We start from the raw sequence: 22075 nt of genomic DNA on the forward strand, positions 1-22075 counted from the left end.
AGCAGAGTTACTAAGTCAAGTTCAAGGTGTCTTTGAAGTTCTTTTTGTCTTTGGACTCTGTTCTAGTAAAGATATAGTTAAGATACTTGTTCAAAAGTTACCTAATTTAACTCTTTAATAAATGCGATGAGATTATTATATTGATATGCTTCTTGGTTCATTTGTATCTGTATTTAATTTTAAGATTTTTTTATTATTTGGATTAAATTTACTTTTTAATATGTAAAACACTTGGATGGGCCAAATTTATGTAAAAAGATGCTTAAAGATTTCTTATCCCCAGTGCTATCTCTTTGAGCTCATTTCCACCAATCTCCTATACAGATCTTCCTTGACGTCCAAAGATGGGGTTACGTCCCAAGAAACCAACCTATTGTTAGGTTGAAAATAGTGTGAAAATGCTTTTAAAACACCTAATCTCCTGAGCATCACAGCTTAGCTTAGCCTGCGTTAAACGTGCTCAGAACGCTTCCGTTAGCTGAGAGCTGGGCAAAATCATCCAACACAAAACCTGTTTTATAAAAAAAGGGTTGACTAGCTCAGGCACCTCATCGACATCCGTACTGAAAGTGAACCAGAACGGCTGCTGGGTGCGGAGCTGTCAGTGTGGAAGCGGCGGCTCCCTGCTGCCGCCCAGCTTCACGAGAGGGGACCCGTCACACCACGTGAAAACGAACTCCAGACAGAGGCTGCGTTTTTTTCACCTGCCTTACTGCTAATTTCCCTGTGTCTGGCTGCGCCATAGGCACGGTCCCGAATGCAGGTGAAAACCACTGGGCACAGCCCACAGCCACCGTGTCCCTCACTCCACCATGCTTGTCCGTGACGGCAGCCGGTTGCCCCCGAAGCCACAGCCCTGCCTTCAGTGGGCACTTTATTTGCCACAGCTCTGGGCGTTAAGTGTGTCCTTCACCAGCGGATACGCAGACTACCGGTGTCTCATTCTTTAGTGCCAGCGGCATCTCTGCTGCCTTCAAGTCTAATAGGTCAGGTAAGTCATTGCAGATTCTTCTCTGAGAGCCTGGTGTCCGCAGATACGTCCAGTACCAGTGACCGTGCTGGGGAGGGTTCCGGGGAAGGAACGCCGACTCTGGCTAGTGTCTCCCAGATTTTTCACAAGGATATTAAAAGGCTTCCAGAATCTGAATTTTTGCTGAATTTGACAAAGTTACAAAGATGCCTCCAGAATCAGAGTTGTTGAGTCACACTTTACCTGCCAAGCTGGAAAGCTGTCCCCTAAATTACTTACAATCTTACTTATTTCAACAGAGCGCCGCTCGCCCCGGAGACTGTGCTCTGGGCACCATTTCCTCACCTTGCTGAAGTCACGGTCATTCGTTTCTCCGCTACTTCGTGGCCCTTGATTGTGCTGAAGCAGTTAGGTGTTCTGCTGAATTTGTTTGTGCTGCCCTCTTAGGGAAGGGCTGAAATGTGCAGGTGTGACGTCCATTTGAGATCATTTTCCTGGAGGGGGGGGGGAGGGTTGCCGGGAGGGCTGAATGAATGACCAGGCAATGTTCCTTCTTGACTAGTCCCTGTGGCCCAGGATCTCTGATACCCGGGCACTGTCTCCTTCTCTGAACGAGCCCTTATGTGTCCTAATTCCAACAATTCTGCGTGGCTGATGATGGAAAAGAGAGGTGTCATGGGTTGATGTGTTTGGCTTCTCTTGCTGGAGTGTCCCGTTCATTAAGCCCCTTGCAGTTGGCCCTGATCCCTGTGTGTGTCCATGAAGAACTGTGGCACCAGCTCCCACTGTGGGCGTGGGGCGCCCCTGTGTCCACATGAGGCTGTGGCTTCCTTTCGTAATTCTGTTGTCACTCTGCTTTACGTTTCTGGCGTTTCTCACATTTTCTGGTCTACCAGAAGTCCTGCATGCTGATTTAAATATTAAGTAATATTTTATATTATTTTTAAGGATTTGGCATGGGATCAGAAGGACATGACAAATGCTACAGTCTGGTAACCTTGGAAACACCTGCACTGGCTTTCATTCATTCATTGATGCATTGTTTCATTTATTCACCCGCCAGGGGAGGCTGCTGCTCTCGGTGTGCCAAGGACTGAGCAACACCAAGAGTCTGGGAATGACAACAGCTCTCCAAATGCAGAACTTTCTTTCCCCTACGATGCGCATGTACTGTGCAACCTATTTATATAAAAATATGGAAAATGCTACTTTTGTAGCATTGATTATTTTGAAGGAGAGGATAAATTAGGAGTTTGGGATTAGCAGATACAAACTATACAAAATAGATAAACAACAAGGTCTTACCGTGTAGCACAGGGAACTATACACATAGTTGGTGATAACCTAGAATGGAAAAGAATGTGTATATATATATATATACCTGAATCACTGTGCTGTATACCAGAATCTGACATAACATGGTAAATCAACTGTACTTCTTTGGTAACAACAAAAAAGATGATTTTATTCAACAATAACGTTGGTAAACCACAATGGGGACTCTGCCAGGCAGACTGGCTCTGCTTGTTATCATTCAAGACCTCGTTTGATGGATTTCAGTTTAACAGAGCCCCCAAAGTGGGTTCAATAAGAAAATCACCCTTCAGAAGGTGACAGACTTTATCCACTTTTCAACCAATTGTTTTAGATCATGGACCTCCATCCTCTTTGTTTGCTGAAATCTTAAAAGATCAAAACCTCAAATTGAATTTAGTTTTATTCCATTTTTTTTCAGAGCTTTGATCCCCCCCCCCTTGGAATGTATCAATACTTTCATTCTCTTTCATTTTCTGTAGACTTTGGAGACTGAGTGGTGGCATCAGGGAATCGTCCCCTGGGCGAGCTCTGGAGACTTCCTTTGAAGCCACACGTGCTCCCCGGGCTGTGGGGGAGGCAGGCCAGCAGATACGCCAGGACGTCTGTCGATGACGAATTCAAAGGAAGGAGAAGACACACCTGATGCATTCCTATTATAAAACAACAATTGAAATAACTGCATAGATTTATTCACCTTTAATATTTTCTTATGAGATGACACCGAGATTTTCTTCTGCCATTGTAATGACCTGGTCCGCTACATAAAATCCAGATTATATTGTGCTGTCAAATCACAAAAAAAGTGGTATTTGAGGTATAAATAGATTTTTTAAAAATCTGAAAAGTGATCTGAGAAATCAGAACAGGTGCTGGAGATGTATTATAGGCAGCTAATAAGACTTACCCTTTGAAAAAGTCATTTTTAAAGTTTTACAAAGCATCCTGGATTTTAGAGAAACTTACTGAAACCACAATAATGGGAACATCCCAGGGGTCTGCAGTACTTAGGTAAAGAGAAAAACTACAAAGGTGATTCTTCCAGGCTCTAACTCAGCATGCTACAACCCCTTGCTATGTGGGTAACTTTGTAACTCACACGGGTAGAACACTGTAGAATCTGTTTGATAAAGTCATTGCTTATGAATAAGATGTAAAGGAAATAGAATGGGGGTGAAGAATGTATTTTTAGTTTTCTGAAAGCAGTGTTACTGTTCTGGGAAACCATGAACATTGTAGAGAATTTACCATTGCACAATAAAATATAATTGCTCTCATCTCCATTGCATGGATTTTTATGTGCAGCTAAAAACAATTTGAAAAATGTGATGAAATTACACCAAACTTTTCCTTGGAACACCGTTGGGTTTTTGTTTTTATTTTCGCAGCTTTGAAAATTTTTTTGTTGAAAATTTCCCAATGAGAATTAAAAATAAAAATTTTTAACTTCTAACTAAAGATATACATTTAAAAGGTGGAAAAAGTTAGCAGTGCAGAGCAATAGCCAGTGGGTGAAACGTTTCCACTGTGGAGTGCCCTTGTGTAACAGCCTCCTGTCCTTTGCTGTGGCAGAAGCTCAGGTGGATGTCTGGCTGCAAGTGGGTAGGAAGAGAATTTTCCCAGAAATGTGTCCACGCTTCTAGACTATGGAATTCACAATGTATTCCTTGTCCCAGTTGTGTAACGTTCACATGCGGCGTTCATTTCCAAACCTAAGATTTTAACTTGTTGTTGCTTTCATTGGGTAGCAGAATTCTACTAAATTATTTACCACTATTTGAGAATACCGAGGACATATTTTTCCACTGTAGAAAATACCTTTTAAATCATTTTAACCCACCCTAAACATTTTGATAGCAGTTTTTAGTGACCTCTCATAAAGTATTATTTTTAAAAGCAGTAAGATTGGGCAGTTTTTGAACAGAGGATAATAATTCATACCAACTATGTTGCTAAACATAAGGTCTCAGGCCCAACAATCCATCATAATTCATACCTTATGGTCTGATAGCAATTAAAACACCATCATTAAATACACTGCAAACATACATAATTGTGGAAATCTTGCTTATGTGGAAAAGCATTCAGTGCTTTATTATCCAGAATAGTACCTTTGTTTATTATTTTGACAATGTTGTAATTGTTGAGGAACTTAAAGAATCATTCCGAGGGGACCTTTAATACCCACACAGATTTGGACTTTATCCCATATTATGACGACTGGTAATGCTGTTAATACCATCATGGCTGTGAATGCTCTGAGTCTCAGCTGACTTTCCTGTCCTGCAAGCGGAACAGGCCTGATCAGCCGGCTGTAAGGGAGTGAGGGCCACAGACTGAAACCCCTGTGCTGCGGAGTGCAGACCACAAAGCACAAAAGGCGGGACTTCTGAGTTTGGAAGCTGTGTTTCCGAAAGTCTTCCCGGGGTCGGCCTTTAGCTCTAGAAGATGAAGGACCCTGGATGAGACACAGGCACCACTAGACAGAGTAAATATTTACTTACACATGATGCTCATGCTGCCTGGAGTGGGTGACAGGCAGGTCCGGGTGGCCGCTGCCCGAGCCCCGGACTGCCGGAGCCGCACGTGCAGAGCAACCGGAACGGTCGCAGCAGGTGCTCGGCGCACGTTCGAACAAGTCCGCACAAGTCTCGTGCTTGAACTGTTCACTTTTCACTCTGGTGTAAATAAACACACTGTGTGTGTGTGTGCGCAGAGAAATCCAGCTCACGCTTTTAATTTAACAAAGGTCGTGAAGTGCCTCCAGTGTGAAGGCCTGGCCAAGGAAGAGGTGGCTCGCAGGAGGCTGGCATCACTGTTGCTCCGTGGCTGGGGTTAGGCAGCCGGACGTCAAGGGCAGAGGGAAGAAAGGCGGGGAGTGGGGCTGGATTGTTGTCAAGCTGGAGAGGGGTGGACACCTCCCTGAGATGGTCGGGTGACCTCAGCCATGTTACCACTTGACCATGTCTTCACGGTCTCTTAATGTCCTGCATTCTGATGCTTTGACATCTGGGCCTTGCTGATCCTGGGGCGACTGCCCCTCCCCAGGCCAGCCTGGTTCTAGAGGGAGAAAACCCCAACCATTCTAGGGCCACACCACAGCCACCCCCTTTATCTGCCTCTCCCTCTCCAGGCCACCGTCCCCCTGCCCCGGGCCAGCCACCAGACAACCAAGGCAGCCTCTGTACCCGAGAGCCAGCTGGAATGACACAGACCCGTCACTGCCACACACGCACACCCAGCCTCGCGTTCCTCCCCAGGAAACCACAAAACAAGCTTGCCGCCCCACCCCCACCCCCACTTCCACTGCCTCCAGCCGCACCCGGGGGCCTCTCCACGTGGCACCCCCCCCGCCCTGCCCCCGGTGCAGTGTGGGGTTTGTGAGTCTAATGAACTGTCTTTGCAGTAGAAGTCCTCTCCTGATTTACTGGCCTGTTATTATTCCTAAACTGACATATGCCTGCCTAGGAGTTACACGTGAATAACCACGAATATCTTCGTTTTACAGACTATAGTTACCAAAGGGGAGAGGGGGAGAGGGGTACATTAGGCATCTGGATGAACAGAAACACACTACTACGTATAAAATAGATAAACAACAAGGACCTACAAGGAACTATATTCTGGTGATAAGCTGTAATGGAAAAGAATCTGAAAAAAATACACATATATATGTGTGTGCATACATATAAGTGAATCGCTTCGCTGTACACCTGAAACTAACATCGTATACCAACTACATTTCCATAAAAAATAAAATTCAAAAAAAATTTGTTTTAAAATAAACCATAATGCCTGAAGCTGGCAAGATGCTGTGAGAAGAACGTAGGAAGGGAGGCCGTGGAAATGAGACGTCCTCCTTGCCCTTACTTATCCAATCAGGAGACGGAAAAATTTGTGCAAAACAACACGACCAGCACGTAAACACCAGCACAGAAGAACAGAGTTGTACCCTTTTATTGCCACAGTAACTTTTCAAAGGTGGGTATGAATACAAAGTTCCAAAGAGCAAGACATGATGGTCTGATGCCAGTACTCAGAACTTCCTAGCAGTGGACAGAAGCCATGGATAAGCAAGACCTGTGCATCCAAGGAGGCAGAGGGTTTGGGGCGGCGAGCCATGCAGGGGAGCTCTGCAGGGACCAGGTCTTGTGGAGCGGCCCAGCCACTGCAGCCAGAGGCTCTCAGCGTGCTGCTCTGCACTAGGCAGACCTTTGAGTGGACACGATCCCTTCACGCCCCAGCTATGAATCTGAAGCCCTGTGAGTGAGTTGAAGTGAGTGCCTCACTTCCTGTAACCTCTGCCCAAGTCAGGAGATGAGATTTAAGTAAAGAGCTCCCAACCCACACGCCCAGAAATACAGGGCACGGGAAGGCACCACCTGCTGACCAGTGAATGAAACAGAAGACGTGGGATTGCAGCCAGGGGTTTGCACGGCTCCACAAGGCGAAGCAAAAACGATACTGTCTCAGCATTTTCAGGTACTTTACATTAAAAAATAAAATAAAATAAAAGGTATGTGGGGAAAAAAAGTTCTAGAAATGATGTTTTAAAATCTGTATTTTGAAGAAAGGGAGCACCACCAATTGGATAAAGATATAAAACACAGTAACAAACATGTAAATAACGATCAGGATCAGAACTGCAATAAAACACAAACACCTACAAAGAAAGAGAACCTATGTCCTGTAAGTGTGTCTCACGGTGACCGAAGCACAGTCGCGCGCGGTCGGACCGCGCAGACACGGCTGCGCAGTGTGCGTGGGCCCCTCCTGCCCTGGCGTCCTCTCCCTCCGCGGCCACCCTTGGCCCGGCCTTGCTCTCGCTCCCTGGGGGTCGCACGGCCCGGATCCGCGGGGCCTGAAAATCTGAGCGTATCCCGGGTGGGAAAGCGCACACGCACACACAAGCATGCACGCGCGCGCGCACACGCCCAGGGGGTCTCGTGCACTTAGCGGGCTGTCCTGCGCTTTGCGTGGAGACGTGCGGCCTGAGCGCGCGGATGCTCCCGACGCGGCCCCGCCCGCGAGCCCGGAGCACCGCGCCGCCTCACAGGGTGGTGTCCCAGAACTGGGAGGGCAGCCGGCTGCAGGAGGCCCCCTCGGGCTTCTTCAGAAGCGTGGGCTTCTTGCAGGGAGGCGGGGGCGGCGCCCTGGGCTCCGAGCGGCGCAGGATCTGCGGCCAGTCCTCCCGCTCCTCGCAGAGCCGCCGCCGCCAGTCCAGCAGCTCCTGCAGCGCCGCGCTCTCGTTCTCCGAGAGCCGCAGCTGGTGGATCACCTGCGGGAGGAGAGGGGGGAAGCGGTAGCACCAAACACTGCGGACGCGTGAGGAGAGCCACAGGGGCACCTGGACCCGGGGCGCCGGCCGGGGGCACACACACCCCGGCCCCGCTCGGAAGCCTCCCGGCTCTGCTGCCCCGGGAGCGGCGCGCCCAGGGCTCGGCGGCTGGCGGCAGAATTAAGACAATAAATGGAACTTGTGAAACAGTTAGCAGGGGGCCCTGGTTAGCATCTGATGTACACCCAGGGATACTAGAAGGAATGCAGTGTCTGTTTGCCCTCTCATTGTATACAATCTTACAGCATCACCCACTTGGTCATTTAATGTATCGCAACTGTAATTCCGTCTGTAATAGATGGTGCGTGGATTTCTGAAGCCTCACCCCATTCCAGGATCCACTCCTCTGCCTATGCACAGTTACTAGCCGACATCTTTTGAGGTCATGTGACCCCATTCTGACCACCATGCATTAACCCACGGGGTCCGCAGAGATGGGAACTTCAGGGGCCGTGGTAGCAGGGCATCACAACGTGCAACTGTATCGGCTGCTTCATCGGCTTCCTTGAGGTCCCTGGAGAGGCAGAGCTTGCCCACTGGGGGCGGCTGGGATCCTTCCAGACAAGCAGGCTACATGCTGTGGGTTCCCTCTACTGCCTGCAACCAGTAATCTGGAACCGCTGTGCATGGCAGAGACCGATTTTTCTGTCAATTCTATAGTGAGTATGCTGGTTGAAAAAAAAGAGATTCTGGACATCAGAATGGGCATACTGGGGAGGATTCAGAGGAAATGAGACAGCTCAGCCAGCTTTCAAAGCACCTGCTACTTTGTCCCAGCGTCACCTCCAGCCTCTCCATCAAGACAAAGGAGAATGAAACAAAGGCACCACTGGTTGGCTTAGGTGAGAACAGTTATCTGAAAACAACAAGAACCATCAGCGTTCCAGGACAGGTCTGAACCAACACCTTCCCTGGGTACCCGAGCCTACAGCTGACAGAATAAGATTCTTAAAGCCTAGCACCAAAGAGATGGGCAGGATGTTGAGACATGATGTTAAAACACAGAAGCCAGGAGGTCAAATGCATGTCTGTAGTGCAAAACTAGATTTCTGGAACTGGTTATTAGCAAAAGGGGGTCTCCCCAACTTGAATCTATTGATAACCACATTAAAAAAAGGAAAGCAAGACTGTGATTGCCCAATCCCTGAAGCAAGCTCCAGGCACTGATCAAAAGTGAGCTGCGCAAACACTACACCCCTTGAAAAGGGTGTTTTTCTCTAGTTTCCAGGGTTGCACCAGAATGACCTGGAAACCAGGCATTTTCCTGCTGGGAAGACTCTTGTGGAAGCTGGAAAGCCTCTACTGTCAGGGAAGTGAGCCAAGAAAGTAGGGGGGAGGGCGTGCATAAAATTAGTTATGGAATGAACACTTCAGTGCTAAATATGTGTCAGGTGCCTTCCTAAGCACCTTGCAAATGTGAACTCATGCAGTCCTCCCAAGCACTCTGGAAAGCACTGCAAGCCTTTTGCAGGTGAGGACATTAAGGCACAAAAAGGTTAAGTAATTTGCCCAAAGTCACATGGAAAATGGTGGAACCAGGCAGTCTGAATGCAGAGTCTGTCTTCCTAACTCTTGTCCCACAAGGCTTATTATTTACGTAAAGAATTGATGTCGAGGATCTGAAAGACCAGGGTCCCTACACCGTCTCCCTCTTTCCTTCTTTTTCTAATTGGGATTTGAGTGAAATATGTGTTTCTTTCACTCATGTATTCTAGTTCCTCTATCTTCTCCACTAGTGGATGCTGTGTTGATTACATTTAGCATCAGTTTGATTTACCCTGTAAATCAGATTGAATATTGAATATTTGTATGTATGTTCCCTGGCACACAGTCAGCGTATAACAGCAACCTCTGAAAAACACTGTCCTTGGATTTACTCTTATGGGAGGATATTTAATGGATGGAAGTGTATCCCTCTCAGTTGTTTATTTTCCCAACATTTCATAGAGATCTCATCTTTCTGAAGTAACACAACTTCACATCGATCTATTTAGAAACAAAAGAAGGACCCTCTACATTGGATGTTTAGGTCACGGCAGGTTACTGCTCCCATTGTAAAAGTGCAAAAAAGGGGATAAATTACAAAAATCATATTTTTGAAACACTGGAAAACTCTGGTAAACTGTGAATTAGAAAAACTAACATTCTGGATGGGGAGAATCTTTCCCAGCAAATGGATAACTGGATAATTACCAGCTACTTTTTTGGTCTTCTGGGGACATGTGGAGTCCTTCTGTAGGTCTTGAGAACCCTTTTTAAAAGAAAGAAAATCCATACGATATTTTGCAGTTGAATGAGACTAGATGCACCATTTGAAAACTTGAGCCCCCCAGATGCACGGTCATTTTCCCCAAGAGACATTTGTTGAGATCTTCAACTGTATGAGTGAGTGGGGCCCTGAGCCAAAAGCTTATAAAAAGCAGAGTGATATCTCCTAGACGTGCTTCAGAAGCAAAAAATATGACAGGAGAGGTGGTAGCCTTAAGTATCCGACAAGCCTCATCTTCAAGACTTGCAGATTTTGAAACTGAGTGGGGCACACAGCAGGACAGCTGGGCCAGGGGCTCTGAAACGCACAGCTGGAGCTACAATAATGTTTCAGTGCTGATGAGCGCACACTGTCAGGGTCTCAGTCCGCGCACGGGAGGGCGCGGCCGGAGGATTAGGGGACAACCAGAGGTAGGCTGGTTTTCCATCACAGCTCAATACTTGATTGGATTAAGGCGATCACCTCTTGCCTTTGCTTCCTGACGCAGGCTGGTGGAATCCTCTTAGGGAGAAGGCATCATCTGTGGTGTCTGTAGTCTGCTCACCCACGATGCCTACTGTGCAATCAGAAGTTACTATACATGTGAACAGACAAGGATATTTACCCAAAGCCAAAAGCAAAAACAGACTCACGGATGGTCCAGGTTTAGAGTTAGCAGAAACATACTTTAAAATTACCTATAATTAAATGCTTAAGAGAATAGAGAAAAAGATGAATAAATAAAAGAAACAGCAGAATAGACATACACGTAAAAGGAGCAGAAATGTAACAAAGTGGCAAAGCAACATTCAAAGCAATAAGTTTCCAGAACCCGGGGTGGACAAATTTAAGAAGTTCAGTAAACTGCACACAAGATAAATCCACACACTGCCAGCAACAATAAGGACAATTTGTAACCGATAAGACACTGTGTTAAAAATGCCCAAGGTCAAAGACAAAGAAAAAAGTTTTACAAATCTAGAGGGAAAAAAAACCAATTACCCTCAAAGGAGCAATCATGAGAGTGAATGCTGACTTCTAAACAGAAACACTGGAAGCCAGAAAGCCACAAATTGCAGGTTAAAGCACTGAAAGACAGTAGTTCAGCCTAGGATTCTATACTCAATCAAGACATCTTGCAAAAATGAAAGAAAGATGAAAACAATTTTTTGGACAAATGAGAAGGAGGAAATTTGCTATCACAAGTCTTGCCTTTTTTTTTTTTTTTTTTTTTAAGGTGAAGAAAATGATCCCAGGTGAAAAATGGAAATTTAAGAGAGAATTAAGGACACGGGAATTCAGTCCATGGGTAAATATAAATGATATGCTTGCAGTGTCTTACAGACTTTACATTGTATGTAGAATGGCATGCCAACAGCAACTACAAGAGCCAGGAGGGGGATGTGGAGCTTAGAGGGTCGAAGGTGCCAGCGGTATTAGGGAAATGACCAGAATAATGTAATTTATTAAGATGAAATAAATCAAGGAGTCACGCCTTATTCTCCAGCAAAAGTACAAAAAGAATAGTGCGAGGAGGTATAATTAACAAATTAATATGAAATAACAAATAATTAATCTAAAAGAAAGCAAGTAGAGTGCAAATATATATACATATAAAGATGGAGGCCAGTTCCTAACAAAACAGAGTAAAGCGTGAAAACAGAATCCCAGTCTCCACCCAGCAGCTGGAGGTGCTTTTCCACGACCTGATGGCTTGTGCTGTATTTATGCTGCTGCTGGTGGGAACAGACCCTCTGTCCTCGCATCAGGCACAGAATCTATCCATTCTGTATTTCTTCTCCATCCTAAACTCTTTTCAGCAGCTTTTCATAATGGTCAAAAATATATACTAAGTGTGACCCTCTGCTAAGACCTTCATAACAGGGACGATTTGGAGAGTGAGTCACACCACAGAAGCAGCCCATCTGCTGAGAGTGACTTTCAGCGGCTGCTGATCTGAATTAGGCTTGTGGGGAGGGATTTTGACATAAAATGTCCCAAATCCCCTGAGTCATTGCTTCCCTGGGGAAACAAAAAAAAGCTCTCTAGCCTTTCAAAGCTTCTCTGCATTGACTAAAAATATCTGAATTCCCCAGCACATTATAAAAGGTGAAACTTAGACACACAAACCATTAGAAGGCATTTTCTTAATGAGGATATCGATGTCTTGAATAATGTAGTGGAGACAGAAGCCCACCCTCTTTGAATCAACCACCAAGAGCTTTCTATGCTTCTGTGATAAGCAAAGATTTGACTGGTGTTTGCGATAATCAACCAATGCTCAGAATAAACCTTCTCACTGAGAGATCCCATGACTGTATCTTGTATTATGGAGATTAACAGGCACTGAGTAAAATCTAAGAGGTATATAAAAATAGTTGCCAGAGTGGCATAAATGAGATGCTGAAATATCAACAGTATTGGTCTTTGTTAAAAGAAAAAAAAACACAATGAATCTTCACAGGTTGTCCTAAGTGAAGGCTGAAGTTCTGTGTAAGGACATATGCTCGGCCACCCCTTTTGACACAGTGAAGGTCAGAGGGCGTTTGAGAACTATGATCTGTGAGACAACGTGGAAAAGATCAGAAGACAGGGACCGTGTGCCCTGACTAATGACGCTTGATCTGCTTCATTTAGATTTATTAAATTTACCAGGTTATGAGGCACACAAGTCACATTTGTCAAAGACACTGTAAGAGCTTTAATATTTGAGAACAGCAAACACATGCAACTCTGCATGTTTCCTAAGTGGTGGTCAAGTAACCTACGAGGCAGAGGAAGTATTTGCGATATTATCCAGCAGCAGAGAAAACATCAAAATCAGTGTTTGGTCATTCTTTGTATTTCACGTCCCATTGGTGGTAACAGAAACCGTTACAACGTCCCTTGCCATCATTTGCTATTTCCCAATAAATTGAATATGATCATTTATTTATTTGTTTTATTAAAATATTTCAATTATTTAATTATTTTATTACTGGCAGGGGGCAGGTAGTTAGGTTTTCTTTCTTTTTAGAGGAGGTACTGGGGATTGAACCCAGGACCCTGTGCATGCTAAGCATGAAAAATTTGGTTTGGGTATTGAAAGGGAACCATTCCTTTTCAGAAAGAGGAGATATGACTGTGGGGTCGGGGTGCCCCTGGCAGTGTGGCCTGGAGTTAGCCGGCTTCTCCCTGGACCTCATTTATCCTGGTTTGTTTGAAGGGTGAAAGGAGCCATACAGGTGTCTTCAGTCTGGTTTTCCATTGCTGCCAAAGATGTATCTCTGCCCCACGTTATCCCTCCAGACAGCTGGTCCCTTACCTAGTTTTTCTTCTGGCATGTTCTATATAATCGTGTTTGCACACAAAATCATTATCTTTCAGAACCAGAGGGCAGCACTCCCGCTGGGAAGTAAGACAGGACCCGGACCGCGGGGCTCTATGCGGCAGCGCCATGGAAGTGACAAGTGTCCTGCTTCTAAACGAACTGGTGGACGTGCCAGCCATGCAAGTGTCTTGACATGAGTGGGTCAACAAGAAGGAGTCTTTTTAAGCTTTTTTTCCTTTTTTTTTTTTTTTTTTTTTTTTGTATCATTTACCTGGAGAAGGGGGCTCTGTAGAGGAAGGTCTGGAGAGACTTCAAAGAGGTGGTAACTTTGCTCTGAATTTTGAAAGACGAGATGGGCCCCAGCTGGCAAGAGGGGTGGAAAAGGCCGGGAGGCATTTCCACGGGGCTTGATGGGGACAAGTGCCGGTAATGACACTGAGCTTCCGTCTCTAACAGGGACTGGCAGACCCGCGAGGGCTCTGATTCTGGTTTGAGTCTGGGTGGGATGTGGACAAACCATGTCTCTCCAGTCAGGGTGCCTGGATGGAAATCCTGAATTTGCCACCTAATGGATGTGTGACCTTGACCAAGCCCATCAGCCTCCTCACCTGTGAAGTGGGTTCACAGTCATCGTCAACCTCAGAAGGACGGGGGTGGGGGTTACATGGATGCCACGTGTGAGCTGCCTTTAAGTGCCTTAAAAATGTAGGGAGCATTCTATAAATGTGGGCTCTTATGATTTTGTCAATTGTTAACTCTTTGACTTGAGAAAACCCTCAAACATACTGACTTATGATTATCTTGATGACTCAATCAGATAATGTTAAATCAAAGTAGTTTGCACTATTTGTGGCCCTATGTAAATATAACATGTTCTTTTCTTTCCTTATTAACAAGAAGATCTCAAAATACTGGATTTACAACATAACTATGATTTAAAATAAAGAAAATTATGCAAGAAGAAAATGACAAAAGGTCTAGATGTCTTTTAGATTTTGGAGTAAGAGAAAAAGCACTAAAAATCAGATATTAGTGAGTAATTTCAACAACTGTTACCTGTTTCTGAAATTGAGATTTGTAAATGTTTTTCCAGGGGTCCTCAATTTCTTGGGACAATCTAAAAATTTTTTGCATTTTTTATTTTTATGATACTTTAAAAAAACTGGTGTAACTGTGCTTTGGGCCACTTGAATGCCTGCTTTTTAAGCTAGTGCTCAGTAAGATTTCATTTTCTGACATTGTATTTTATTTACAAGCAGACTGACACAGGTAGTATTATTTATATCGTTGCAGGCTAATGAGGAGAGAGTAAATGGATTTAACATTCAGATAAGGTGTTTTCCTCCAAGAAAATGCTAAGTGATTTGACATTGTAAGGTAGGTTGCCTAGCCGTTCAAATAGAAGAGATGGAGACGTGGGTCAACCAAAGGCACACGATGGTAGGTCTGCACTAAGGTGCAGGGATCAGAGTCAGAGCCAGGTTAGTATTTTCAACAGCAATTTCATTTCATCTAAACAAAATCATACTTCAAATAAATGTAAATTTCAGCTTTTCTGGCTTTTGTAGGTTTTTGTTTCACTGAATCTGCTTTGATTTCATAGCTATACTGAAAGCTAAAAGAATAAAGAGATTTTATGTAATGATGTGGATGCAGGTTTCATTAACATTATAGTAAAATCATTTAAGAACTGTTAAGAGTCAGGGATAACTTTTATATGATTTAAAAAGGGTCACAGACACAATGCAACTGGGGAGAGTGCTGGTCTGTGTGGCTGAGACGCCCCGTGGGCAAGATTCGTTTTTGTGTGGTGAGACGCTGGGTGTCTTTTGGAGACCAAAACTAGTGAATTAATCTCTGCCCAGCACAAGGCGTCCGGTGCACTTACTCAGAGGGTCTGAGCCGAGTGAGCGTATGAATGTTTGGATGCACGTTTGAGAACAGGGACAAATGTCACTACAGTGTATTAGACTTGTGGTGTCACTGTTTTGGAAACTTAGGGGCAATCAGGCACCTCACCCCATCGAGGCCAGGGAAGTGTGAGTGAAAATACTGCAACCATAGCAGTAAGCAAAGAATGCTGAAACCAAGTCATCAGCGGCCACCGCCACCCCCCAGTGAGGACGGGCCTGCAGCCACTCACAGTGGTGCACCCTGAGCGGACTCAGAATAAGAAAGGACAGGATTCTGGCCCTAGATAGCTGGGTGCTGGTCAAAGGAATGAATTCAGTGAGCCCAAATGTTTGCTCCCTCCCGTACATAGAAAAGCACTAAATTCTTTAATTTGTGATGCCTGGTTTTCTTTAGATAACAAGCAATATTTTATTGTTCCAACTCCCTGGTCTTTGTTGTAAAGCTCCTAGATGTCCTAGCTCCTCCCCTACCTCTTGGGAGCAGTCCCTCAGAGCCATCTGAGAGGCTGCCAGCCCGGCTAGAATCCTCCTGCCAGATAAAACGTAACTCTGAACTTTTAGGCTGCGTGCTTATCTCAGTCAACAGAAGGGAGCCTTGCCAGATTGACTGTGGACAGACCCCCACCCTTGAGAGGTAGTTCCCATCTCCCAGATTCAGAGAAGACCCTTTCCAACACTGTAAAGCCCTGGCAACTTGTTAAAAACGCTCTCTGGCTCTGAAACCCCAGAGCGTGTGAGGGGTCCCGGACTCAAGCGTGGCTCTGAATTCAGACATGCCTAGATGGGTTTGAGTGGCTGGTGAGCGGGGTCCGTGAAGGGAGTGGGACAGTCACCCTAGACGTCAGGGTGGCCCAAGACCACAATGCCTTGGCCAATCAAATAAGCGTCTCCTATGCTATGGTCTCAACGTTCGTGTCTGCAAATTCACACATTGGGATCCTATGCCCCAAGTGATGGCATTTGGAATAAGGCCTTTGGGGTAATTAGGCCATGAGGGCGGAGCCCTCACAAATGGGATCAGTGCCCTTCCGCCGTGGAAGGACGCAGTGAGAGGTCTGTGACCTGGGAAACAGGCCCCACCCAACCATGCCAGCTCCCCGACCTCAGACTTCCAGCCTCCAAGACTGGGAGAAATAGATTTCTGTGGTTTATAAGCCATCTAGTCTGTGGCATTTTGTGATAGCACCCCAAATGGCCTAAGACACCTTATACCCAGAATTATTATTTCTGGACAGCATGGGGGAAAATGGTGCTATTCAATGACAGGTGTAAAACTCGGGCTTCTAGAAAAGGGCACAAGCTATCTGTCAGCTTAAATGTCTTTGACAACAAATTGGTGGAAGATCTAATAACACACCTGGAGATTATTCTGATTTTCATTTTTATAGTTGACATTTGAAAGAGACCTGGAAGCTGCAGAGCTCAGGGTCCACTTGGATCCAGGATTTGCTGGGAGCTGGGACAGCAGTCTGACCCTTCCACAAGCACTGGGGGTCGGGCAGCATCACCCAAGGCACTCCCCGACGTGGGCTGCACTTAGGGGAGGTCAGCATTCTTAATTTACCCCCTCCAGTCAGTTTAGACCACCTGAAATGCAGCCTGGGTTGCACCCATAGCCCCACCTTCTCTTTTCTGCCTTTAAGGAAGGACTGTAGAAGGGAGACGCGAAGCCACGTACCTTCAACATATAAATACGCCTCTGAACAGCCTATTTCGAGCTCCCAGAACATGAGGACAGCTGCAGCAGTGACCACAGTCCACATTCACTTTCCTGTGGGCTGCGGTCCTCATCCATGAACAAAATCCCTCCCTTTCTGCAGACTTTTAACAAGAAGATTCCTTCTTTGAAACTAATCTTTAGAAAACAGTGCTACTTAAGATGCTGGTGATCACAGCCTGGACAACTCAGGACGGGGGTTAAAAGCAGGGTTTTTTCCTGTTATTGAGAAAATCTGGCTGATCTGATATCTAAAAGTTCAAGACAAGAATACAGTCTCCATCTCCCGCTCCCCACCCCCATCCTGCCCTGCACTCCAGATTTGTCACCTGTTTTGTGTCTTCTGATGTCCAGGAGGTGTCAGTTAGCTATGAAGGTAGAGTCTGATTGATCAAGTGATGTGAGGACCAACTTCATGCGACTTCTGTGTCCTGCCGTGGGGCGTTGCTAATCCCTTCACTTACTCTAGGGGTTAAACCCCACTAAACCTCTCACGACCCAGGGGGAAGCACAGCAGGATGCAGAGGCTTAAATGAGCTTTATCGCTTACACATCTGTTTACTCATTTTCAGCGGTTTCTTATTGCGTCATTATTACAGTCCTATGACGTGAACTAACTGAAAAGTGAGCTATAAATTGTCTTACTTCCTGTGGGTGTGCATTTCTATGAATAATATAATAAAGGTAAATTAATAATTTGCTGCTGATTTTTACCTTAAGTCTTTCTCTCCTAGGATAAAAATAACCTGTGTTAAATAATTCATATGTAAAATCATGTTGCTGTTCATTTGTCACAGAATTGATTTTTCTATTGACTATTCACCCAAAGGTGAAAAGAGGCATTAACTGACATTTATGGAAATTAAAAGAAGGAAGTGTCTCAGCTGAGTGAATAGTGAATATTAGTGTTTCAGATGCAAACCCCATTTGCACTCCTGCTAACAAGATATTGGAGGACAAAACATTAAAAAAAAGAAATTTGAGCATCAGTTTGTAAAACCATAGTTTACCTAAACAGATCCCAGCGACAAAGCTTAAAATGAAATGCGATTCAAAAAGTCTTTGACTAAAGGGACGGACAAGTCCATACTTTAAAAAAAAAAAAAAAAATCAAGAAAATGATCGGAAAGTGAAAACAGCAGTTTTGGTTTAGGCAGGAAAGAGCTGCTCCTTCCGAGGTGAGAAGCAGCCATTCACACTGCAGCCCAGGGAAGTTCATTCCTGCTACTCTGTCTCCCCTGTTGCCGAAGGGTTAAAAAAAAAAGGGAAAATATCCCTTCGAAGGAGCAAGTTCTCCTGGAAACAGGAGCAACTGGATCTGGGCAACAGGCAGCGAGGGAGGGAGACAGGATTTAAATGTTTTACCTTATCTGCACACATTGATGTCTTTAAAAAATAAATAAATAATACTACTTTTATAGTAACTAATATTATACTTTACTTTTATAATAAATAATATTATATTGGAACACAATTAATGTAACTTAAGTGAACATTAATTTGAATTTTGCAGCTGATTGTAAATTCATAGCCAAGAATAAAGACTCTGATAAGTGAATGCATGTTTCTTCTTATGATGGAAAGTTATAAAACAGAAGTTCATGATTATACATCATGCAGTATAATTCATTTGTGACACCTTAGGATGTGGATTTTATATGAGCTCTGGTCTCTTACCTCAATTCATTCAGAAAACATGGCGGCATCAGTATAAGTGACTAGCAGATTGCAGCAAAAACTGGTAACACACGTGCAGAATATGTCTGTAGTGATGGCGTAGTCATGGGTTCAAATGTGGAAAAACACACATCGATTATATTGGGAACACAGAGAGTCAGAGATTACAATTCCTTTAAAATTATTTTTTTGGGAATTATGTGGGAGGCTCACTGCAAATGCCAGGAGGTATTATTAGGGACAAATAATCTACTAGATTTTTCTCTCTCCAAAGAATAAATCTGTTTATGTAATTCGCTTGCTCACAAATCCTCAGTGCCGCCTCGCCCCAGCCTAAGAGCCAGCACAGGAAGTCCCGTGCTCTCTGACCACACCGATTATCCCAGCTTCATCAGCATGCGTTCTCACCTCGTCTCTGTCGGTTCACTCAGATGCACCCAGACACTCTGTAAGTCCACCTGTCTTCTCCACAACAGTCCCAGTTTGGATGCCCCGTGTAGAAAGCTCGGAGGTCTCCCAAGCCCGTTTCAAACATCGTCTTCATGGTCCTGCTGTCTGTTCTGAAAGCGTTTTCACGTGCTGTTCTAGCAGACTCTCATAACCATGGGAAACGAGCTGGTTAAGGAGCCTTCGCCTCATTTCATAGATGCTGAAATGCATCCTCACAGCCCAAACTCACCTGGCTGATCAGCGGTAGAGTCCGGACACACATTCAAGGATGATGAGTTTAGTCAACCCTCTGAACTAACCTTGACTTTCGAGAAGTCTCCCTTATCTGCTAATCAATCTACACATGTGCTTTCAACGATCAGGAGAAAGAAAGTGCTGTGACGGGTTTCCCAGGGCTAGAATCATGCTTGAGGACCTGCTCCCTCAAGAGGCTTTCATTCAAACTGAGCACAAGACATAGAGAGTTAGATGACTCAGCATGCTTGTTATAACTGACTAGTAAATCATAGACGCAGTCACTGCTGTCGGAACAGAGGAGATGCGACTTATTTCAAGGCAACGTGGCCAAGAAATTCCTCTTGGGCTGTGGGCTTTGTTCTGGACTGAAAGGAGGGGTAGGACACAAAAAGAAAGGAGGCTCCTTGGGTGGAGTGGTGTGAGGAACGGCGTCCACACTTTTGTTCATGTCTGCGTGTACAACTACCAAAAACACGAGAGGGGAAGGCACTGTGCCACGTACAGCTTGAGAGTCAGCCCTGAGCCAGCAAGAGAGATGTGAATTAGGGTGGTCCGGGTGTGAAAGGGAGAAAGGCAAGGGCCGCAACCGCGGCAGCTGAGTGCTCCACAGCCTCCAGAGGATGGAGGGTCTAAGTCCGGGGGCACGTATCTACTTTCCAAGGAGCCCGTGTGGTCCTTTGCACTGTTTCGTAGGGCACAGTTTATCTGTTAACTTATTAATTTCCCAAAATATTTTTTTTTCTGGAAACAACCACATTCTGTGTGTTATATATAGTATTAAATATAAGTAGAAATGAGGAAAACCATTTCATGAAACTGAATGCTAATAAAACTACTAGCCCTATCCAGGTAAATTTTAAAAATCAGTTGCAATTAGGAAAGGGGCCTAGTTTCGCAGCTGGGACTGACTGAACGAGGGGGAAGCACCCTCTCTGCCATCAACCTTGGTTCTCCCTCCAAAGCTTAGCTACCAGCCCGAGCCACCTGCATGAGGACTAGCGGTGAGAGAGGTGATTCTTTCTAATCATTAAATCCACAAGAAGGTCCTAAAAGGATTAGAATGTTTCTCCAAGGTGCCCAATTTACTCCCGGGGACTGATTTTGTCCCTGAGTAAAATTAAGTCTATTGATTTTGAGGAATTTCTCAACATCCAGTTCTTAAGAATTACAAGCTTTGGTTTTATATATTTATGATGTGGGGGGGGGGCACCACTCATCGTTATTTTGCATTAAACCGTCTGATAAGCCACATTGCAATAATTCTATCATCAGAAGCCATGAACAGGCATGTTTTTTACTGTCTTAAGGAAAAAAGGTTGCTGAAGAATGGGGGCTGAGCTCAGTTAATTAAGCACTATAAATAACGCGCAGCAGCAACATGGGAGACACTAAGCCAAACACGGGATAAAGGCCATCAGTTACTGTTACGCAAGATGCCGTGACAGGCAGACCGCCAATGCCGGGGGGCTGACACAGAAGAAGTGTATTGCCCACGTCAAGGCTAAGGAGGTGCTTCTGATCAGCGGATGACCTTCCACGTTGGCGTGAGTGGACTTTGCATCTTCCGGGGTCTTAAGAGTCTCCCGTATCCAGCTTTTGGTTGGGAAAAGGCATGCAATACTGTAGGGAAGGGGAGGTTTGTGTGGTCAAGCTTGGGAGCGGCTCGCATCACCATGGCTCCCGTTCCAGTGGCTGGACCTCAGTCACGTGACCACCCCTAACCGCAAGGCTGCCAGGAAACGTGGTCCAGCAGGGGCTTCAGGAGAAAGGGATTTGGCGGGCTCCGTGGCTGCCATGGTGTGGCCCCTCGGGTCAATTACAGTGTCTTTAAGGCCCAGTCATGGCAAATCGGGTGGATACAAATGCTAGACAAGACCGGGGAAGGAAAACAGGAAGGATGGGGAAGAAAAAGATAAGATTTTGCCAAAGTAGGCAACGTGTGGGAGCACAGCTCTTTGATCAAGGCTTCTTCCCCAAAATAGATAATAAAACATCACCTGCAAGTGTATAAAGTTAAATCCACTTGGGCTTCAAAATCTAGGCTTTTTATATCGTTGACTTCATGACACTTTTCCCAATATCATAGTTCATCTGTTTTAGAACCTATTTCTGACAGAGTCAGAAATATGAAATGACAGTTTCAAATAATAGCGTAATCATAGATATCAGAGAAGAATCAGGTCTTCGAGGTCTACTGAGGTCATAAAATAAATTCCTTCACCAACGTTAGCTGGTTATGTTTCAACACAATGCAAACCTTTCTGTTCCTTTAACCTGGATCTTTCTTTCAAAGTCGTCAGGTCACAATAATGTACAGAGCAGTCAGGAAGCCCGGGGCCCAGGTTCCCAGGGGCCAGCCTTCCAACACTCTGTTATCTTGAGCAGGAATACAGCTATCTGTTTCCTATTTCCCACTTGCAGAAAAGGCAACTGTCTACCCTTTACTTGTCTTCTGAGCAGACCCAAGTTTCCAGACCTGGTCAGTGGTTTTGCTGAAAGACAATGCAATCCCGTCACAGTTGGTATTCTGCATCGCACCTCCCGCTGTGGTTTGTAAGTTCCTTATTTCTTGAATTAACACAAACTCATGGCAATTTCAGCTGCTCTGCATTTAGACGCCTAGTGACATGCAGTCACTCCTCTCCAGCCACCTGGCTGTTGAGATTCAAGCAAGCTCCTGCCCGTATACTTCCCCACCAGGGGTGCCCCCCCCGACCTCACACGCCTGACTCCTCAACTTTCTTACTCCATCTTTGCTCAGTGAGGCTTTAACTCCACCTGATTGGAAATTTCAACCCAACCCAACCTGCTTCCACACCCCTCTCGTCACTCCCAGTCCTGCTTATTCTGTTTGACTTTTTAAAAATGTTTTATTTCCTTTTACCATATTAAACATATTAT

The 22075-nt window shown here is 45.1% G+C and overlaps 1 protein-coding gene across 1 annotated transcript in view; it reads right to left on the reverse strand.

Annotated features, from left to right (window-relative positions):
- Positions 1 to 6249: 6249 nt before the first annotated feature.
- MYO16 (myosin XVI) overlaps positions 6250 to 22075 on the reverse strand; it is a 437171-nt gene continuing 421345 nt past the window's right edge. Inside the window, exon 35 of the mRNA XM_032496671.1 lies at positions 6250 to 7562. Within this exon, the coding sequence (XP_032352562.1) occupies positions 7335 to 7562 (228 nt within the window). The 3' untranslated portion in view covers positions 6250 to 7334. The remainder of the gene's footprint in view (positions 7563 to 22075) is intronic.

Source organism: Camelus ferus, chromosome 14 (assembly GCF_009834535.1).
Source record: "Camelus ferus isolate YT-003-E chromosome 14, BCGSAC_Cfer_1.0, whole genome shotgun sequence".
Classification (NCBI taxonomy): domain Eukaryota; kingdom Metazoa; phylum Chordata; class Mammalia; order Artiodactyla; family Camelidae; genus Camelus; species Camelus ferus.